Raw genomic sequence first — 20,466 nt, 5'->3', positions numbered from 1 at the left:
CCCTCTCTACTGCATCTGTCTGCACATCCCCCCTGGGAGGCAGGGCAGGGCTATAATCTCCTTTGCACAGCTGGGTGACAACAGTTCAGCGAGACTAAGTAACTCGCCCAAGATCACACAGGAAGTCTGTAGCAAAGCAGGTAACTACCACAAAGCCATTTCCCCTCTTGGACTGGCCACTGTCCTCTGAAAACCCGTTTAATCTGTCTCAAATTGGGCACCCCAAAAATCACTAGACCCTGTTGAAAATCTCAGCCTGTATTCTCATCTCGCACAGCCTTGTTGCAGCTCTCTGGTTCCAGTCTATTTCCCCTGCAGGCCCAACTAAATACTCCAAGGTCTATAAATGATTTTTCATTCCAAAAGCACTTCTAGTTCTCTTTAGCTGGGCTGAAGTTGGGAAGAAATCATGCTTTTTCCATCAAAAGTCACATCACTGTCTGATCCCTGAGAGCACAACAGGGTTCTGTCAACATGATCAAATCTGTAAGCATTGCAGTCCTGAAATCTCCTTGTTTGTTGCTGCTCTTCTCACTAGGATCCTAAAGTCACACTCTAGTCTGGTCTATACACAGATCATACCTATTTAGGGATCACTTCTGTGGAATGAGCAACAAAGTCCACTAGGGACTTACTGGTTTTAGATGGAAAGAGCTCACAAGGGTGATGGGTAGCAGGATCAACCCGTGTTGGAGCTCCCAACTTTACCCTCAATTACTTTTGAAATATTGCTTCCCCAGAAGGGAGTGGGTGCCATGCACTAACTGAGATCAGTGCCAAGTGGGCAAGATCAGAACCATAGTTTGAGCCTCAGGTATGTGGAAAAAACATTATAAGAATCAGAGGTTTTTGACACGACATGATTTTTATGGAGGGAATTTATGTCAGAAACCCCGTATTCACATGACCCCAAATTGAGACCACTACCCAAATCCCAGGCACTTATGAAGCACGACAAATTTCAAGACAATTCAAATAAGCATGTGGATTTTAAAACACTTAGAAAAGTTGTATGTTAAAAAAACAAACAAACAAAAATCCCCAACAAAACAAAACAAAAAAGCAGCCAGTGAGTGTATAATGTCCAGCCTGGCCAGGTCGAAGGAGACTGGAAGGGTCAGTGAGCCATGTCATGGTCACCATCAAGGCCAATGAGCCAGAGGATAATGGTGCAGTAAAGCAGGGCACAGATCGGCGGGTGTGGGAGGGGAGATGTATTTAGGTGGCGAGGGCAGTGAGGCTGGTAACAGGGGTCGGGGGGGGGGGGTGATGTGTGAGTGTGAGGGTAACTGCTCCCAGGGGCAATAGAGATGTGTGTGCTGGGGGGTACAGTGGTGGAGAGGAATGGGAGACCTCTCTAGATCCTAATACCAGAGAAGATGCCCCCCCCCCAACACACGCAGAGAGGGAGGCCTATACTAGGGATCTGCCCTCAAAGCCAGTGGGAGAAATGCCTCCACCCCCTGGCACCCTCCTCACACCCCACCCTCCATAATGACATCCCTGATCCTCTAGTGCCCCCGTTGGTCCCAGCAACCCCATCTGCACCCAGCAACCTAACTCATCCACTCATTCCCCCAGCCGACCCCTCAGCACCCCCCACCCTAACCCCTCAACTTAGCCTCCCATCACCCTCCGCCCCCCCGCACCGTGCGCGTAGCCGCTCCCTCCATTACGCCGTCTCGCCCTGGGAACGCTCATTCCCGCCCGAGGGAGCCGCGGGAGCGCGCGCCGACCGTCCTGTGCTTCCAACTCCCTCGCAGCCCCCTCCGCCGCCTTCCGATCCAGCCACCCAGGTCTGAACCGCCCCCCGCCCCATCCAGAGACAGCTCCCCGGTCCCACCCCCACCCGTGACCCTTCACAGCCAGACCCCCCCCGAAAACCTCACAGCGCAGCGCCATAGCCAGACCCCTCGCAGCCAGCCCTAGACCCCAGATCCAACCATCCAGGACTGATCGCCTGGCCTCATCCAGAGCCTGCTTCCCCCATCCCACCCAGATCCAGCTCCCTCGCTGAATCCCCAGCCCTCAGCTCCACCCCAGCCACCCCCCCAGTCTTGCCCCCATACTTCACCGTCTCCAGGACCAACCCCCCAGTTTATTCCACTCCAGACCCTAACGCCTAGCTCTACCCCCAGCTCGACACACACAATCCTTCCCTCCCCCCCAAATTGGCCCAACCCTCCCTGCTTTCCAAGGGCAATAGAGATCGGGCGGGGGGGGGGCAGAGGGCAGGTCTGAAGTAGCTGGGAGGGGGTTGGCACAGGGGTGGGAGGTTGCTGCTGAGATAGGAGTGGGTTTTACAGGAGGGCATTACCCCTGCACTGAGCATGAGGGATACCAAGCTCTTCTATAGTGTTTTATAAAGGAGGCAGGTTTCAGAGTAGCAGCCGTGTTAGTCTGTATTCTCAAAAAGAAAAGGAGTACTTGTGGCACCTTAGAGACTAACAAATTTATTTGAGTGTAAGCTTTCGTGAGCTACAGCTCACTTCATTCACTGAATGCATCCGATGAAGTGAGCTGTAGCTCACGAAAGCTTATGCTCAAATAAATTTGTTAGTCTGTAAGGTGCCACAAGTCCTCCTTTTCTTTTTATAAAGGAGGCAGTATCATTAGCTGATGGTGAAACTGAAGCACGGGGAGGGAAAGTGACTTGTCTAAAATCACCGAGCAGATCAGTGGCCAACCCAGGGCTCCCGAGTGTCAGTCCAGTGCCCTATCCCAATACTGGTGTTGGGTATTTGGGAAAGAAGGTTAGCACTGGGGTGAGTGGGAGGTAACTGGGAGTTGGGGGGGGGAATTCGCATAGCATGGAAGTAAGGGAGCTGGGAAACCACGCAGAGGGGGCTGAGCCTGAAGGAGGAGGCGTTTGCTGTGGGGCTTGTGAGTGCAGTGGGAGAGGGCTGGGTGCAGGGGTAAGGGTGGGGGTGGCATGAGTGGCTTGGCCTGCTCCTTCCTCACCATGCTGCCTCCATCCAAAAGGCCCAATTTAGAAACAGGCAGACGGAGCTGCCGGCAGCAGATCACATAACATGCTGTGCTGCAAACCCTTGTTCACTCCCACCAGCTTCCATCTGCAGCCCACCACACTAGCCCATGCCGTGCCATGGCTTCCTCAGGACTCTGGGCCCTGGATTATGAGGTCTATGGGGACGTGCAAGGTAAGTGTGCTGCATTTTGCACCGTTGCCCTGCTGCATTGATTTTGTTGCAAATGGAGAGGATCATTCCCCTGCTGGCTCTAGCCACGAATGCTGCAAATAGCCCATGAAAGGAGAGTAAATCTCACTAGCAGCAGGACAGCTGCTACCATGCAGCATGGCTGGGAGGATTTCAGTGAGCCCCAAATGATCTGATTAAAGCCAGTATCCCAGGGATAGGGAACAGGGAGCAATTTCAGACACGCCACTGTCATCTTGAGCGGTGTGTGCAGAGATATTTCTCAGCATAGGAGTGAGGTTGTCTCCCTCTGTCCAGCTCTGGGCAGACCCCACCTGGGCTACTATTTTGAGATTGGGGCCCCTCGGTAGAAGAAAACAGAGATTTCATCCATTGCACATTGTAAAACCCCTCAGTAGAGCTCTTTCAGGCAGGAAGGAGTGGGCTCTAGTGGGTTGAAGCAAGAGTGTGGGGGCTAAGAGTCAGGATTTCTTGGTTCTAGACCCAGCTCTTGGGAAAGGAGCAGGGTCTAGTGGTTAGAGCAGGGGAGATTGGAGTCAGAACTCCTGGGTTCTATTCTTTGCTCTGGGAGGGAGCAAAGTGTCATGACTGAATCACAGGATTGGTAGTCCAGATTCTAGAGTTCTCTTCCTAGCTCTGCCACTGATTTGGTGGGCAGCTGTTGGTAACTCACTGTGCTTCACTGATACATTGGATGTTGTGAGGTCCATTCATGTCTTAGCCTGATGCAGGAAACACTGGGTGAGGTTTTGGGACCTGGATGCTGTAGGCGGTCCGACTGAATTATCACAGTGGTCACTTCTGGCCTCAGAATTGATGGAGTTTTCTTTACACCCAGATAGAAGGACTGATCCTTGGTGTAAATTAGATGATGCCAGGGCCTAGTGTTTCATTTGCATTCATACCTCAGATGCTGAAGTAAATTTCACATGCTGTGGAGTTGTGGGCTCATTGGGTGCCTTTGGAACTCATTGCCACAGGAGCTGAAGCACTGAGCAGGAGCCAAACAAGGATAGGATGTTCCTGTGGATAACAGGACTATCCAGAGTTAGAGCAGTAAATCTTACAAACCAAACAAGGCTGTGGCAAGGACAGACACCATCATACTCTAGGGCATGAGCTAATGAAGGGTCAGGCAGGGACTTCTCCAGGAGGCAGGTTATTTCAGCACGGCAGGGTTTTCTGCACTTTCCTCTGAGCAGCTGGTGCTGGACAGTGCCAGGATCCCAGGATAGATGGCTCCTGGCCTGGTCCAGGCTGGCGGTTCCCACATCATTAAGAAGCAGAGCTGGCATTTAATGCCCAGCATTTGCTGTCTATTTGCAACTGACTCATCTTTTCTTTCTTCCCACCAGGTGTCTTCTTTAGAAAGGTAAGGGTGTGTGTGTGGGGAGAAGGGTGTGTGAGCGGGCGAGGCGGGAGCCAGCTTTTAGAGCACAGCCCATCGGATGGGGCAGCATGCTGGGTTGCATGGCACTGTCTCCTGACTCCCAACTGCCCCTAGTCCAGACTCTCCTTCCCAAGCCAGTGTGAAGCAGCTGCGGGCAGGGAGGAGAAGCCTTAGTTGGATGCACTAAGGGCCTATGCTGCCAAACAGGAGCTGCTGTCAGGGCCCCCAGGCCAGCAGTAATGTTGAAAACAATAGCCAAAATCAGGAGCTGCTTGCTGGAGAGGACGGTCCAAGGCAGAAGGGGACCAGATGAAGTCTTGGGCCTGCAGATGCAGGGGGCAGTTTAGAGGAGAAAAGTCTCTGGTGACAGAGCAACATGTGCAGGGAGAGGAGAACTCCCTCACTGATCAGCATGCGCACCTTTATGGCCAGCAACCCATGCTACAAGAAGTTTTGAAAGGCCCTAGTGTGGTTTCTCAGGAGTTTGATGCAGTGAATACAAGTGCTGGACCTCCCTGCCCCAGCCACCCTGCTTCCCTCCTGGGCACTGAGTTTGCTGGTGCAGACCTCCCTTGGAAAAGCTTTTTCACCCAGTGCATGGTTAGACTGTGGAACTCACTGCTACTTGATCTTATTGAGGTCTAGAGCTGAGCAGGGTTCACAAAAGGACTGGCCATTTCTATGTGTAATGAGAATGTACAGAGTTAATATAGTAAATACTAACTAAGAGACAAGAGTCTGAGAGGGATCTAAACCCACATGCTTCAGGGCATGAGCCAATTTATAACTATTGGGGTTAGGAAGGAATTTCCCCTGGGAACAGAGGTCTTGCAGTTTCCTCAGAGCTGCAGGGACTGGGCTGCTGCGGGAGATGGGATACTGGGCAACATGGGTCCCCTGTTATGATCCACTCCTATGCATTTGCTGCACCCCTACCAAACAGTGAAGAGTCTGTTTCAATCCATCACCTTCCATCTCTTTTTCAAAATATTAATGATAATAAATAGTGTTTTGGATGAGATTCCAGGTTAAGGAAGGGAAGTTTTTGAGCCATTTACCATTTAAAAACCCCCCACGTGTGGTGGTGGTGCAAATTTGGGGAAAGGGAATTATTCTAATCTGTGTACACACCTGAACCAAATCTCTAATCTCTTTCGAATATTTACTAGAGAAAAGGCCAGTGGGTATAACTGAAGTGTGGATCAGGTGGATGGAGCCAAATCCATACTGCCTGTAAGCCCAAGCCTCTTCCTTTTTGAAGCAGAGCTGATCAGAGCCATGAATACAACCAGCCGGCCTGATTCTTGCCCTGAAACTTGGGATCCTGCAACGTGACTGGATGGCATCACTATGTAGAATCAGGGCCAGATGCAGGCATAAGTGCTAGAGGGCTGTGCCTTGGGCCCCAGATACTGGAGCCATCTGATTGCAGTGGAATCTCAGGGCCATTTAAAGAAAAAAAAGTTTCTGATGCTACTGTTGGAAAGAAAAGCTTCAAAACATGCCCCAAGTGAAGCAACTGCAGGAGAATCTGCCTGAATCTGAGACAACAGCTCTGAGAGGGGGAATTTCCCTGAGTGTAACTGACGCAGCAGTGTCTGCTAGATTCTGCAGAGAGCCTGGGACAATAGCTTTAAAAGGGAGGAATGGCCCGATGCATCTCGATGATGTACCTGCAAATCCCTTTCTCTGGTGTGCATCCATCCTGGATGCCAATTTATATTGCCCAAAAGACTCTCTCATAATGTTAATGTTGCTTCCAGGACCTTAGACTGACTGCTGAGCCTAAGGTGGTTGGTCCAAGCTGATTGAATGAGCTCAGTTTTCGGGGGTGACCCTGGTGGGGCATAGCAATTTTCCAGACTTAGAGTGTGTGTAGATTTTAGAGCACTTTGAAACATCGGCTCTTACCATGAGAGCTTGGTTTGATTGAACTCTGTCATAGCTAGTGCCTCTGTGATCCAGCTATCATCATAGATCTCAGACGCTGTGCTCTCTCGATCCTCCTGGCCTGCTTTAGCTACCTTTCTCCTAATATTTGGCTCTATCTACTGCATCCAGCTATTCGCCTAGATTCTAGTAATCTTAGATGCTGTCTGTCTCTAGCCGTCCATCCATCCATCCCCCCGCTCTCTCCATAAACACCCCTCTGTCTATTTAGTGATCTATCTATCCCCATACACACCCCTCCACCTGTCTAGCTCAGCTCATAGGATGCTGGTTTCTCTGTCTATAGGGATTGAATAGAGGCAGTAGATGGATAATTGCAATGAGGCTTCAGGCCAGCACCCAGGACAAGCGCTTGTGAAGTCATTAGCCTGTAGGGAGCACCCTGTCTAATGCTGACTGTTCCTCCTCCTGCTGGTTCCCCTGGCTGGCAGCTGATACCCAAGCTGAGACAGGAATGTGGTTACCCATCTGCAAAGGCATATGAAAAGCTGGAAGCCTTGCAGGAGGCAGGGAGAAAACCAAGTTTGTCTCACCCTCTCTGGGGTGGAAGCTCCCCATGCAGACCTGATGGAGCTAGAATCCTTCCCCTCAGAGTTGCACTTCCACACGGTTATGTAGAGAGCTACATGCTGGGTGGTGCACAGCCCGGGCTGTGCCATTCAGAGATCAGTGCACAGGGCAGGAGAGGCTGTATGCCGGGGACTGAGGCAAATGCCCGTTCTGTTGGCTCATGCAAGGCCTTGATAATCCTGTCTCTTCCTCTCCAGTACACAGAAGACCAGGGCAAGAAGCTGGGGGTGGTAGGCTGGGTGAAGAACACCTCCCATGGGACTGTTACTGGGCAGGTGCAAGGGCCCAAGGAGAAGATTGAGATCATGTGAGTATCAGCCAGGCTTCCTAGCTCACCGTGTTGGCTCAGTGTTAAACATGGGTGCTGCTCACCCTTCCGGGTATCAGAGCAGGGGGAGGTGAATAGCTGCCAGGGTTGGGGTTGGGGAGCTGCTTTTTCCCCCTAGTGGTGCGGGAGGGAGCTGCTGATATCGCTCCAGCGTAAAGAGGAGATAAAGGATCCCAGGATGTGGAGAGATACGGAAAAGACTCCTCTTTGTGTATCCCCAGCTCTTCCTTCACCCGTGTACATCAAACACAAGCTGCAAGTGTTGAAGGCCCTTTGTAGCATAGCTGAGCACCTGCCCCACTCGAAGAACTGCCAGACTTTTCCACCCACCCACCAGTCAGCTTCTCCCTGTAGATCGGGTTCCCCATTGTGCCAGGTGCGGCACATCCGCATCCAGCTGAGATCAGGTCCCCCATCACACCAGGTGCTGCCCAGACCCCCCCTGACTGAGATGAGGACCTCCTCATGCCAGGCATTGCACAAACCCTCCCGACTGAGGATCCTCTCTGTTGTGCTGGTTGCAGCACATGACCTCCCAACTGAGATCAGGTCCCCGTTGTACTGGGGAGCCACACAGACCATTGTACTGGGCATTACACAGATCCCCTGACTGACATCAGGTCCCTGTTTGTTGTGGGCGCTGCACAGACCCCCCCTAACTGAGACCAGAGCCCCGTTGTACTGGGCATTGCACAGACCCCTGACTGAGATCGGATACCTGTTGTACTGGGAGCCACACAGACCTTTGTACCAGGCATTGCAGACTGAGATCGGGGTCCCGTTATACTAGGTGCTGGACAGACCCCCTGACTGAGATTGGGGCCCCATTGTGCTGCATAGACAGTTCATGCGCACCCCCCCCACACACACACTTCAGTTTAAACAGACAAATGGTGGCAGTGGAAACAGGCACAGAGAGGGGAAGGGGCTTGTCCAAGGTCAGGGGCAGCACTGGGAATAGAACCCAGGAATCCTAAGTCCCAGCACCCCGTCCACTGGGCAACGTTGCCTCTCTAAGAAGAGCTGTGAAAGTGCCTGATCCTGAGAGCTGACCTGACATTTCTGAGATCTCCAAGATGGGAAACATCCCTTTGTGAAGGAGCAAAGCCACTTCCAAAGACCTATGTTCTCTCTGGTGCCTCCAGTGATCTGCAGGCCCAAGGTGTTGGCCAGACTGCAGGGGTGGCGTGGGGGGGCAAGTCCAATCCCCTCCCCTGCAGGAGGGAAGGGGTTAAACCCTAGGTCCAAGCTGCAGGATCATAGACTGTCACATTCCCCATTTGAAACCCTCCTGCCTCTAATTAGGGCAGTTCCCCCGGTGCTGCTGCCCTAGCCAATCAGTGGCTGGAAAATCTGGGCCTTGGCTCGGCCCCAATTAGCGTCCCCTCAGGAAGGGACAGAGAATTTGCCTGATTAATTTCTCTCTTCAGGGGCCATAGAAACCTGCCTGCCCATCCCCCATCACCCGTGGCAACCGGGAAGGGCAGGCGGGGCAACTTCCGTAGCAACGGCTCCGTCACCTTCAGAGATGACAACCGGAGACAGTTTCCATAGCAACAAGTCCCTCTTCCATCACCTTCAACATTTGGAGACAGAGAGAGAAGTGGAACAGTTTCCATAGAAACCAGTCTCCCCCCATTTCCACCACCTTCAGGGCTTGAACAAATTGGGGCTGCTTCTATAACAGCCAGTCTGCTTCATTTCCCCCATCCCTTTTCATGAATGAGATAATGGGGGAAAGGCAGGTTCTATAGCAACCAGTCTCCCCCATCTTTGCTTCAGGTCCTGGAAGGAGATAAAACAGGAAACAGGTTCCACAGGGACTTTACAGGCTGAACCTGTTTGTGTGGGATCATGGCTGGGTAAATGCCAGCTGTGTAAACAGGGAGCCAGGACTCCTGGGTTCTGTCCCTAGCTTTGGGAAAGGAGTGGTGTCTAGTGATTAGAGCAGAGGGGCTGGGACTCTTAGGTTCTATTCCTGGTTCTGGGAGGGAAGTGGAATGTATTGGGCGTGGGGGAGGGTGCAACCCAGGACTCTGGGGTTCTATCTCTGGCTCTGGGAATGAAGTGGGGTCTAGTGGTTAAAGCAATGGGGCTGGGAGCCCGAGCTCTCTTTATGGATGCTCTACCCCCTACCCGCACAGGAAGAACTGGCTGCGCAACGTGGGGAGCCCCATGTCCCGCATTGACCGGGCTGTCTTCTCCAATGAGAGGGAGATCTCCACCCTGGAATTCCCGAACTTCACCACCAAGTACTAGGAGGTGGGGCCAGGACCACAGCAACTCCTTACCCCTTCCTTGGGGGACCAGATGACAGTGACCTCTGCTGGCTGGCTGCAGCTCCAGGGTGGAATGCAAGGACCCCTGCATCCCAGCCTGGCCATTGAGCATGTCTTCCCCTGCTGCTCCCGGACGTCAAGGTGTGGGCCTGGCTCCCGGCACGTGGACCTGTGATTTCCTTTGCCAGCCTCTCACTAAACTCCCATTCCCCAGCAGGGGCCCTGCCCCCAGAACACCTGAAACCCCTACACCTGATGCCTGGCTCTGTGGATAAGGTCCCACCCCGGGACCTGAGCCCCACCCCACACCTGCTTTGCACTAATACAAATGGCTGCACTGGCCCCTCATTATTTAATCCACCCCCACTGTGAAGAAGATGCTGCCTATGCTGCCAACATACCCCTCCCACCTGCACACTGTATTTCTGCAGAGGGGCTCAGTAAAGATGACCTGAGAAAGCGAGAAGGTTGATGCCTGTGCCCTTATGTTTGGTTCCTGGGTGGGTGGGGTCTGCCTGGGTGGATTTTAAAATACAAAACCAAGGGGAATGGTGTTCTCCCCTTGGGTTTTTAATCTAGAAATAGCAGCATCATGCCTCATTTCCCCTTTCTCTGGGCTGGCGGCGATTCAGCAATGTGGCTTGGGCTGTCCCTGAGCCTCTGAAGGAAGGGGAAGGGGTCTGTACTAACCACTCCCATCCCACAGTGATGGGCTCAGTAGCAGAGTAGAGATGGGCTGGGATTGCCCAGGGGTGAGACTGAGCCTGGAATACTGCATCCAGTTCTGGTGGTCACATTTTTAAAAGGAAGGTGAAAAATTGAAGAGGGTGCAGAGAAGAGCCCCAACAATGATTCAAGGGTTGGAGAAAATGCCCGACAGTGAGAGACATAAGGAACTCAATCTGTGTAGTTTATCAAAAAAAAGGTTGAGATGTGACTTGATGATGGTACCTGGGGCCTTCATGTGGAGAAGGTGCCAGGTACGAGGTAGGGGTTCTTTAACCTTGTGGGGAAAGAAAGACTGAACAAGAGCCGGTGGCTGCAAGCTGCTGCCAGACACATTCCAATGAGAAAAAAGGCACACGTTTGCTAGGGAGAGTGATTAACCACTGGAACAAACTCCCAAGGGCAGGGGTGGAGTCTCCATCTCCAGTCCACGCTGGCTGCCTTTCTGGAAAATGCTTCAGTCAAACACAAGTGACTGGGCTCAATGCAGGGGTGTCTGGAGGATATTCTCCTGCTTGTGCTATACAGGAGGGCAGACTAGATGATTTAATGGTCCCTTCTGGGCTTGGATCTAAGTGACTGGACATTTGGGGGGCCTTAGTCTTTGGAATGCCCAATTTGAGACACCTCAAAGGGGCCTGTTGCTCAGGAGCGAAGTAAAAATCAAGGCCCTTTAAGTCAAGGCTAGTTGGGTACCAAAATGAGTCACTTTGGAAAACTTGAGCCTAAGTGATTAATGGAGAACACTTTTCTGCCAAGTGTTTGCTGGTTTTTGAGTTAAATGGGCTTTTAACACAAAAGGCATTCCACAGCCTAGGTAAAGTCCTTCCTCCCCAAGAGCTCTGGCTTCACTGGTTTGGAGCCTGTGATGACACAATCCTATTGTTATGTGTAATTTGGTAGTCCCATATCAGATCAGGAGCCCCCACTGTGCGAGGTGCTGCACAGATCCCAACAGAGATCAGGGCCACCATGGTGCCAGGCACTGCACAAATGTCAACTGAGATTGGGGCCTCCATTGTGTGGGGTGTTGCACAGACCCTGACTGAGGTCAGGACCCTGCCATGCCGGGTGCTGCAAAGACACACAGTGAGAGACATTCCCTGCCCTGAAGAGCTCACAGTTGAAACCGAAAAGGGTAGGAGGGGAAACAGGCACAGAGAGGGGAAGAGAGTGGAGACTTGACCAAGGTGAATGACAGATGTGGGAAGAAAACCCATGAGCTCTGAGTCCCAGCCTGCTGCACTGCACTCACTCTTATGCCCTTAAGCACCAGGGAGCTGGATTGCAAGGATGCAAACTGGATCTCTTTGGCCAAACCCTGCTCCTAGCACTTGAGATGTGAGCACTGCTCCTGGGGAGGTGCCCCACACTCAGCCCCTGGCAGGTCAGACCCCTCACACCCAACTGATGAGGCCTGACTGTGCCATGGCGCTTGTGCAAATCCGATCAGGACTCACTCTGGATTAATCTCCACCTCAGGATTCTGTCCTCATCTGATTGGGCAACTCTGGATTTACACCACGGTTAATGAGAGCAGGATCGGGCCCATTTCCTAGATATGAGGAGGGGGTTCCCCATTCTGTGCTCTGATCCCCTGGGTGAGATAGGGCAGCCCAGCCCCCAATCAATCGTCTCCCAGTCCCATCTCCCTGTGTGTGACTGATGTGGGGAAGGCGCCCAATGGCTGTGCCTCGTGGCTGGGAGGCGGGAGCTTTTCCAGCCATTCCTGGCCGGACCGTTCTGCCGCCCAGGACTGCTCGTTCGGGCTGAGCCCTTGGACGCTGGGTTTCACCCAAGCGCAACATGTGATGCTTGCATCCCCATCAGGGACGGGGGATGGGACAGGTGATTCGGACCTCATCGGATCAGCCTTAAGACTCACAAGGAGCCCCCCACTGGCAGCCCCCTAGCTTCCAAGTACCCAGACGCTGCCTGCACAGTGAGATCTGCCCACGGCGGGGAGGAAGGAGACCTGGATGCAACCCCCCAGGTATGTGAGTTGGGCCCTGGGGGATGGAGGGGCTCGTTATTGTCTCTGCATCCCTGGCAGCAGGAGGGGAGGGGGGATCCCAGCTACCCATGGTGCGGGGGAGGGGGGGAACTGGGCTGGGGATGCCCAAGTGGGGCTGGGAAGGAGTGGATGGATGCAGTGGGGTATCTCCAGGGGATGGTCTCTGGGTCTGAAGGCAGGTCCTGAGAGGGTGCTGAGCGAGGGGCTGAGGGGCCTTTGATACCATAGTGGACCCACCTGATATATCTGGGGAAGGATGGGGGCCAGGGTGTCTGCCTGCAGCTGGCAGGGTCAGAGCTCCCTGCCTTACTGCTCCCAGGTGCCAGGAAAACAGGGCGGATGAGGGGGCTCATACTATTGGCTCCAGTTGCTCACTACATGGGCTTTCTGCACACAGCTCTGCCAGTGCCATTCAATCCTGACCTGCAACCCCGTTACCCAAGCCCTGGGCTCCCCGGCACCTGTGCCAGTGCCCCTCAGTCCTGACCAGTCACCCTGGTGCAATCCCAGCCCTGGGCTCCCACAAACACACATGGCCCTGCTGAGCCCCCCAACCCACAGCCCCGGGCTTCTCCTAAGCAGAGCCATCCAGTCGTGTTAGGTTATGATGTTGTTGGGTTATGCTGCGCTATCAGGCTGCTCCATTGCTAGTCAGCAGGGAGATGCTGATGTATCCCATAATGAACATTGGCAAGAGGGAGGTCAGGTAACCTACTGCAGGCTCTAAGAGCACTCACCCTAGGGGGTAGGGGATTACTATGGGGTGCAAATGAGAGGCGGGCCATGGAATACGGACGGGGAACATAAGAATGGCCATACTGGGTCAGACCAAAGGTCTGTGTAGCCCAGTGTCCTGTCTTCCGACCGTAGCCAATGCCAGGTGCCCCAGAGGGAATGAACAGAACAGGTAATCATCAAGTGATCCATCCCCCGTCACCCGTTCCCAGTTATGGACAATATTAGTTGAACAGGTTGCTGACAGTGTGATGATTCTGGCCCAGGAAAGAACCCAGGAGTCCTGGTTTCCACCCCCAGGCCCCACTCTAACCTTCTTTCTCAAAGGCAGGGGATCAGAATTGAGTGCAGGGTCTATGAGGGAGGGTCTCCCCAGAGCTGGGTTGTCCCCTTCAATCCTGCTCTCAGCACACAGATACAGAAGAAGGGTTTAAGGGGGCTTATGAGGTCTTTTCCTGGGGTGTAAATGAGAGCAGCCTCAGAGCTGCTCTAATATATACTCAGTCCATGCAATCAGGCTACCCAGCGTTTTTGAGAGACAGCAGATGGCACCACTGCATATCCTGTAGTCAAGGGGAATGTGCACTGAGCAGGGAACCAGAAGCTCCTGCCTTCACATCTCCCCTTTGCTTTTTGCTTTTTATATTTCCAGGCACTTCCCAGACCTTACTATGACCAAGACGACATTCCACCCCACTATTTAATTACTCAGATATTAGCCCCCCACTTCCATTTTGCAAATAATCTAAAAGAGAGGCTACACAAGGTCAATTCAGGTGGAGTTGGGAGTCGAGCCCACACTCTAACACCTCAGAGCTGTGTCGGAGCCACTCTGCTGCACTGCCTTTTAGAATGAATGTGCTAAATATATGTGCCATGGTTATCCAATTGCTAAACACTTTGCCCACTTCCCTCCCAGACCCAGGGCTAGCATGCAGTGTTCTAATAGCCTACTGCTATCTGAGAGCTACTCTACACACGGATTTTGTCCCGGTATAACTATTTTGGTTGGGGAGGGAATTTTTTTTACCCGTATGTTATGCCAGGACAACCCCAAGTGTGGAAGCAGCTATACTGATATAAAGATGCCTTATCCTGGGATAGCTTATTCCCCTTCCTGTACAGGAATAGCTATACCAGGATAAGCACCTTTATCTCATCATAACCATATCCACACTAGCAGGGGTTGAACCTCTTCAACTAGAATGGAGTAGTCAAAGAGGGACAACTTTGGTGTTTGGAAAAGTGCTAATGGAGTTGTGTAACCCACTGGCAAAGTGTATGTAAAGCCCTACTCTAGAGGCTAATTCATACAGCAATTACTCCTGTAGCTCGGGTGGCGAAGGTCTATGCTCAAGTCAGAAAGTTATGGGGTCAAGCTCTGTTCATGACTTATGGGGGAATGTGATGGTTGCAAGCAACAGGGGATTATTTTTCTTTTTAAACAGCTGGTTTGCGTAATTCACAAAATTAGGGCTTTTACAGGGATCCTTCACCCAGTGCTAAAATGCGGCTGCCTCTGGGATGGGACAGAGGGGGATGTTTATGCAGAGATCCCTCACCTGTCTCTGAGTTGTAGGCACCTCTGGGGTAGTGTGCAATGCTGTTTATACAGGGATCCCATGCCTAGCGTTGAGATACCTGGGGGTAGGGGTGTGGGCGGTGTTTATACACCCTCACCCAGCACTCAGGTGCAGCTGCCTCTAGGGTGGGTAATTCCCACAGCGAGGAGTCCTTTCAAATAGGCTTTATAGTGAAAAGCTCTTCTAACGTGTAAGATATGGTGCAAGTTATCATTAAACACAGGTTTGCATTCCGAACATCTGCAGGTGTGTCGGTTGCAAGGGATCTTTTATCCTGTGTCCCATAGCGGTGGGGATGCAGCGAATAGCCAGTGTGCACTGCATCGCATCCATACACTGGGGTGGGGGGCTAGGAGCCCTATTACCAGATGCTCCCTTCAAGGGGAGTGGGAGTCTTAGGGGGCCATTTGCACCCACCTTAAGCTCCCTTTTGTGGTGTGCAGCTGAGGACACTCATTGAATACACGGAGGGGTTCTCAGACTTCATTGCACTGCGACCACCTTCTGACAACAAAAATTACTACACGACCCCAGGAGAGGGGACCAAAGTGTAAGCCTGCCCTAACCCAGCCTCCCCGGGTGGAGTGGGGGGCAAAGTCAAAGCCCAAGGGCTTCAGCCCTAGGTGGGGGGCCTGTAACCTGAGCCCCGACACCCAGGGCTGATGCCATCGAGCTTTGGCCCTGGGTGGTAGGGGTTGGGCTTCTGCCCTGGGCAGTGGGGCTCAGGCTTTGGCTCGGACCCTTAAGTCTAATGCCAGCCCTGGCGACCCCATTAAAACAGGTTCGCGACCCACTTTGCGGTCCTGACCCACAATTTGAGAACCGCTAGCGTACAGAGAGCAGTGTGCTCCAGGAGGGGGCGTTCTGAGTCGATACCATAAACTATGGTGCTAGGAGTGAGCTGGCTGTGATTGTGGCCTTTAGGTAGGAGTGGGAGACCATGTGGGAGGGGGGGCTTGGGGACGTCGACTGGAGCAAGGATCCATTTAAGATCATTACAGATACCAAGGACTGAGGGTGTCACTGCCCCTGGGATCTTCCCCTTTCACCCTTGTCCTAAACAGCTGTATAGCATTACTACACTACTGTATATTGTTAAAAAGCCCTTCTCCCCACCCCAAAAACAGCTGCATCTAGGGCAGGGGTGAAAAATTCCTGTATAAACAGGCCCTGCTCCCAGCCCAGAGGTGACTTCATCTCAGCACTGGGGCAATGGATCCCTGTATAAATAGCCCCCACTCCCTACCCCTGGGGCAGCTGCAGCTCAGGGCCAGGCAATGGATTCCTGTATAAACAGCCCCCCACACCCCACCCCAGAGGTGGCTGCATCCGGGTGCTGGATGAGCACCACATGGCTTTTACCCATCCCTGTCTAGGCCCCATGTCCAGCCTTCCCTCCCCTCTCCCTCCCACTGTGCAGCTGGGAAAAGCCCCTTCCTTTTGTCCTCTCCCCCAACCCCCCGACCCCGCCGTGGCAGGACCAGCTGGCTGGCTGGGGAGGGCTGGCAGAGTCCTGCGGGAGCCCCGGTGGGCGCCAGAGGATGCTATTGTGATTTTTTTTTCCTGCCGGCTCCCTATTGCGGGTGACGCGCGCTCACACACGCAGATCCACGCGCTCACAGCACCGCAGCCAGCAACCACAGCCAGCCCTTCCCCGCCGGTCCCCGAGCTTGCCCGCGTGGTGCTGGGGGCCTCCCTGGCTGTGGGATCTGGACGCGAGCGAGGGGAAGGAGCCTTGGGTGTCCCCCGGAGGGAGGTGAGCCGGGCTCCTGGGAGATGGAGGGGCTTGCTATTGTCTCTGCATCCCTGGCAGCAGGAGGAGGAGAGGGGTTCCCGGCTGCTCCTGGCGCTTCGGGGTGGGGAAGGGAGGCGGGCTGGGGATGCCCAGGTGGGGCAGGGATGTGGGGGCACCCGGATGCAGGCACCTGGGAAGTGAGGGGCATGTAGGCTAGAGCCGGTCTCTGCGCCTGACGCGAGGCCGGGCTGTGGGGGAGGGAGAGGCAGGCCAGCATGCTCCTTGGGGAATGGCAGGGGGAGCAGGCGGTCTGAGATGCCGGGTGTTCGCGCACATTGAGCTGGATTGCCTCTGGTGTGTGCATGGCTCTTTGTGTGTCTTTGGGTGCCTTTGTTTGGCAATAGCTCTCTGTGTTTGCACCTCTGTGTATCTGGGTGCGTGGACCTGTCTCCGTATTTGCTGGAGTATGTGTCTCTGCATGCATGCATATCTGGCTGTGAGTGTTTGTATGTGTGTGTGGATGTGGAGCTGGCTGTGTGTGCAGCTCTGCTGGGGTGTTTCACAGTGTGCATACATAGATTTGTGTCTCTATCCCTGCCTATCTGTCTTGGTGTGTGCCTCTCTCTGTACGGGTGGGCTTGTTTTTGGCCGTGCTGTGCCCCGGCACTGGGCGGCCATTGCCAACACTGGGAGCTGCTGGGTACAAGTTCTTTTGGAAGTCTGGCCACCTGACTCAGGAACTGAAATCTGCACTGTGGGGCAGAACTGGAAGCCCCTGTTTTGAAATGTTTGGCATGTGTGTGCGTGCAAGATGGCTCTGCCAGCTAGTGCCACATGGCAGGGCCCTGCGCTGCATTTAGGGTCCGGGTTGAGCTGGCTAGTAGGTCAATAGTGGGATCTGAGTTTTATGCAGAAAGAACTGATGCAAATGGTGCAATGGGAACAATCTGGTTAGCCCTGTCTGCAGCGTGGAGAGGGGGCTGGCAGGGGAAAGTCAAGAATAGCTTGATTGGGCTGAATAGTTTTCCATTCCTGATACAGGGGGTGCAAGCCGCCCAGCTTCTGGGGTGGCGATGTCATAAGCTGGGTGCGCAATTCAAATGTGTGTTGGGAAGAACTCCACAGTGCAGGGAGTCCCGGCGTGGGGATGAGTATCTTGGGTTCTGAATCCAGATTATCAGGCCTGCCTGGGACTGAGTGGTTCAAAGCCTTTATGGTGGCATTAGCGATGTGCAGGTGCCATTGTGCTAATGCAGTGATCACACTTCCCCCATGGAGATCTGGACATGTTAACACAGAACATGGGGCAAATAGTGAGGCTTGCAATTCAGCCCAGAGGTGCTGGGCTGGGTGGTACCAACCTATTCCTGAATGTAGGGATGCAAGCCATGGTATTTTGGTCACAGAGCCAGGGGAGCAGAGCCAATACAGTACTGGGGTGGTTTGCAGCGAGGGGAGTGGGAGTTCAGTAGGCGGTACTTTTCTCTCACAGTCAGTGCTGACCCCGGTGCCCCAGTTCAGCACTACAGGGCACTGTACTGCAGGGGACAGGGTGGGGGCTCAGTAAGGGATGCTCGCCCCGTGGAGTCAGTGCTGGCTCCAGTGCCTTGATGCAGTGCTGGGTGTGTGTGTATGTTATGCAGTGGTGTAGGAGCTGAATAGGTGGTGCTTTTCTTTGATAGTATTGACACCAGTGCCTCAGTATAGCAGTAGGGGGCCTATGATGGGGTGAGGTAAGGCTTGGGCTACTGCAGGGGAGTGGGAGCAGCTGTCTGGTTAGACCCATCTCCTCTCTACTTGCACTCCCTCCCCTCCTGCCCTCTGTCTGGGGAATGAGGGAGCAGAGGACCCCAATGGTTTTGAGATCAGAGGTCATGGGGAGCAGGGGCTGGGCCTGCTGGGGGAGAGGGTTCAAAAGTCACAGGGGAGGGGTGGCTAAAGATGAAGGTGTGTGTGGGGGGAAATGGAGCAAAGAGAGGACATTGTGTGGGAGTGAGGGGGCTGGTAAGAGACATTGGTCTCAGGGTTAAAGAACCCACCTCACAGACAGCTGCATCTCAGTGCAAGGCGAGGCAATGCACCACCCCAGAGATGGTTGCATCTCAGGTCTGAGTGACGGATCATCGGTACTATTAAAGTAGTACCCAGCATCCCCAGCTGAGATCAAAGCCTCCCATTGTGCAAGGCACAGCAGACACACAGTGGAAGTCCCTGCCTTGAAGAACATACAATCTAACTAGGCCAAGGATGGGAGGGAAAACTGAGGTACAGAGTGTGCAGTACCTGGCATAACAGGCCCACTGCTATATTTATACTACAAAACTATACAGCAGGGCTGTGGAAGAGCCTGGAATAGAACCCAGGAGTCCTGACCTTCTCCAACTACCCTGGCTTTAAGCCATGAGGCCCCACTCCTCTCCCAGAGCTGGGGAACCTAGAAGTCCTGGCTCTCAGGCCAGTGCTCTAGCCACTGGCCCATGCTTCCTCCCCTACAGACATCCTCCTTGAGGTCTCTTTATCCAGCACAGAGGAGGCCCAATTCCTGTCTCCCCTCATTTGTTTCTGGAAAGGCTGGTCCCTGAGTGCCAGTGCCAGCAATGGCAGTCCTGATTGGATTTTGCAGGAACACTTGCTGGCATAATTACCTCAGTCTGGCATTGGTGCCGGCTGTGGGGGGAGGATGCCATTATCGGGGAGGTGGCCTGGCTGCTGTCAGGGAGTTGGGCTATTTATCCTTCGGCCTTAAGAGCATAAGCCTCCTTGGAGCTGTGCAGCTAAGAATAAGATGCCCAATCAGCAGTGTAATCTGGGGATGATCTGCAGTGAGATGCCGGCCTTTGGCATGGGTCCTCTGTGTGGGCGGGTGGGGCTGCCGCAATGTGGCACGGGGACCTGTACGGTCAGGGCCGGTTGCTCGCTAGGCTAGGCCTGTGGTGGAGGCTGGGCCCAGCCGGGCAGTGCTGGGGGCTCCCTTCAGAGGCTTGCTAGGCCAGGGCCTGTGTGGGAGGCTGAGTCCAGCTGGGCAGCACTGGGGATTCCCCCCAGATACTCGCTATGCCAGGGCCTGTGAGGGAAGCTGGATCAAGCCAGGTGGGCAGCACCAGGGGTTTCCCTCAGACACTTGCTAGACCAGGGCCCACTGGGGAGGTTGGGCCCAACTGGGCAGCGCCAGGGGTTCCTCCCAGATGCTCGCTAGGCCAGGACCCATTGGGGAGGCTGGGCCCAGCTGGGCAGCATCAGGGGTTCCCCCCAGACACTCGCTAGGCCAGGGCCCGCAGAGGAGGCTGGGCACAGGAGGTGGCTGGGTTTTACCTCATGCCCCATCCCTGGTTTCCCCTCTACAGCCTCATGGTAGGCCAGGGTCCAGCCCTCTCAGCTCATGGAGAGAGGAAGCAGCCCAGAACCGCACTCCCCCTCAGAGTCCTTTCACTCTGTCTCATCTCCTCCCTCTGTGCCTTACACCCCTCTAACCCACTCCTCATTGCCCAGCTCTCCCAGTTAGGTCCCCTTCTCCTCAGGGGTTCCTGACATTGGGGTCACCCTGCCTGCCAGGCTAGGTTTCCTTGTCAGCTGCCTGTACCCCAAAATCCCCATTGTCCCCAATTCTGGATACCCCCAAATCTGCATCAGCCCAATCCCCCAAATCTACATCACCCCTGAACCCAATTGCCCCAAATCCTCATTACCACCAATCCCAAATCACCAGTCCTCAAAATCCCCTTTGTTGCATTCCAAATTGCCCTAGTCCCTTATTACCCCAAGATTAATGTCACCTCAACCCCCAAAATACACTCATCCTGAAACCACATCCCTCAAATCCCAATCGCCCCACATCTACATTACCCCCAATCTAAATCCCTTTCACCCCTCTGATCCCAAACACCCACAAGTATGCATGGCTCCAATCCTCCAAAAACACATTGTTCCAATCCCCCAATTACCTGACCTCCCAAAATCCCTGTTACCCCAATTGCCCC

At 53.7% G+C, this 20,466-nt stretch overlaps 3 protein-coding genes across 9 annotated transcripts in view; 2 read left to right on the top strand and 1 right to left on the bottom strand.

The window, feature by feature from the left end:
• The window catches only part of TOP6BL (TOP6B like initiator of meiotic double strand breaks), a 53,425-nt gene extending 51,720 nt beyond the window's left edge, over positions 1–1,705 (bottom strand). The window contains exon 1 of the mRNA XM_074958062.1: positions 1,650–1,705. Within this exon, the coding sequence (XP_074814163.1) occupies positions 1,650–1,673 (24 nt within the window). The 5' untranslated portion in view covers positions 1,674–1,705. The remainder of the gene's footprint in view (positions 1–1,649) is intronic.
• LOC141990631 (acylphosphatase-2-like) lies at positions 1,654–10,154 on the top strand. 4 transcript variants are annotated; one of them, XM_074958067.1, is made up of 5 exons: positions 1,654–1,796; positions 3,068–3,161; positions 4,535–4,551; positions 7,287–7,396; positions 9,562–10,154. In XM_074958067.1, the coding sequence occupies exons 2-5, from the start codon at positions 3,107–3,109 to the stop codon at positions 9,674–9,676; spliced, it is 297 nt and encodes a 98-aa protein (XP_074814168.1). In that variant the 5' UTR covers positions 1,654–1,796; positions 3,068–3,106; the 3' UTR covers positions 9,677–10,154. The 4 variants fall into 4 exon arrangements, with proteins under 4 accessions (XP_074814168.1, XP_074814167.1, XP_074814166.1 ...); XM_074958065.1 differs by having other exon boundaries at positions 1,703–1,796; positions 2,983–3,161; XM_074958066.1 differs by lacking the exon at positions 4,535–4,551 and having other exon boundaries at positions 1,668–1,796.
• Positions 10,155–12,148: 1,994 nt separating this feature from the next.
• SPTBN2 (spectrin beta, non-erythrocytic 2) overlaps positions 12,149–20,466 on the top strand; it is a 59,983-nt gene continuing 51,665 nt past the window's right edge. For 2 of the 4 annotated variants that reach the window (XM_074958057.1, XM_074958054.1), the window contains exon 1: positions 12,149–12,415. The gene's annotated coding sequence lies outside the window, so the exon portion shown is untranslated. Of the gene's footprint in view, positions 12,416–16,342; positions 16,511–20,466 lie in introns of those variants that run through there. The other 2 variants (XM_074958058.1, XM_074958056.1) reach the window with 1 other exon arrangement.

Source organism: Natator depressus, chromosome 7, assembly GCF_965152275.1.
Source record: "Natator depressus isolate rNatDep1 chromosome 7, rNatDep2.hap1, whole genome shotgun sequence".
NCBI classification, from domain to species: Eukaryota; Metazoa; Chordata; order Testudines; family Cheloniidae; genus Natator; species Natator depressus.
Note: the sequence above shows the minus strand (reverse complement) of the source record. Positions and strands in the feature narration are given on the sequence as shown.

What these genes read in the sequence shown, in the direction of transcription:
- LOC141990631 (XM_074958063.1), top strand. Translation starts at nt 3,033, where the DNA reads ATGCTGTGCTGCAAACCCTTGTTCACTCCCACCAGCTTCCATCTGCAG. An exon ending in GGTCTATGGGGACGTGCAAG is followed by an intron (nt 3,162 to 7,286) that starts GTAAGTGTGCTG and finishes CTTCCTCTCCAG; the next exon opens with TACACAGAAGACCAGGGCAA. An exon ending in AAGGAGAAGATTGAGATCAT is followed by an intron (nt 7,397 to 9,561) that starts GTGAGTATCAGC and finishes CTACCCGCACAG; the next exon opens with GAAGAACTGGCTGCGCAACG.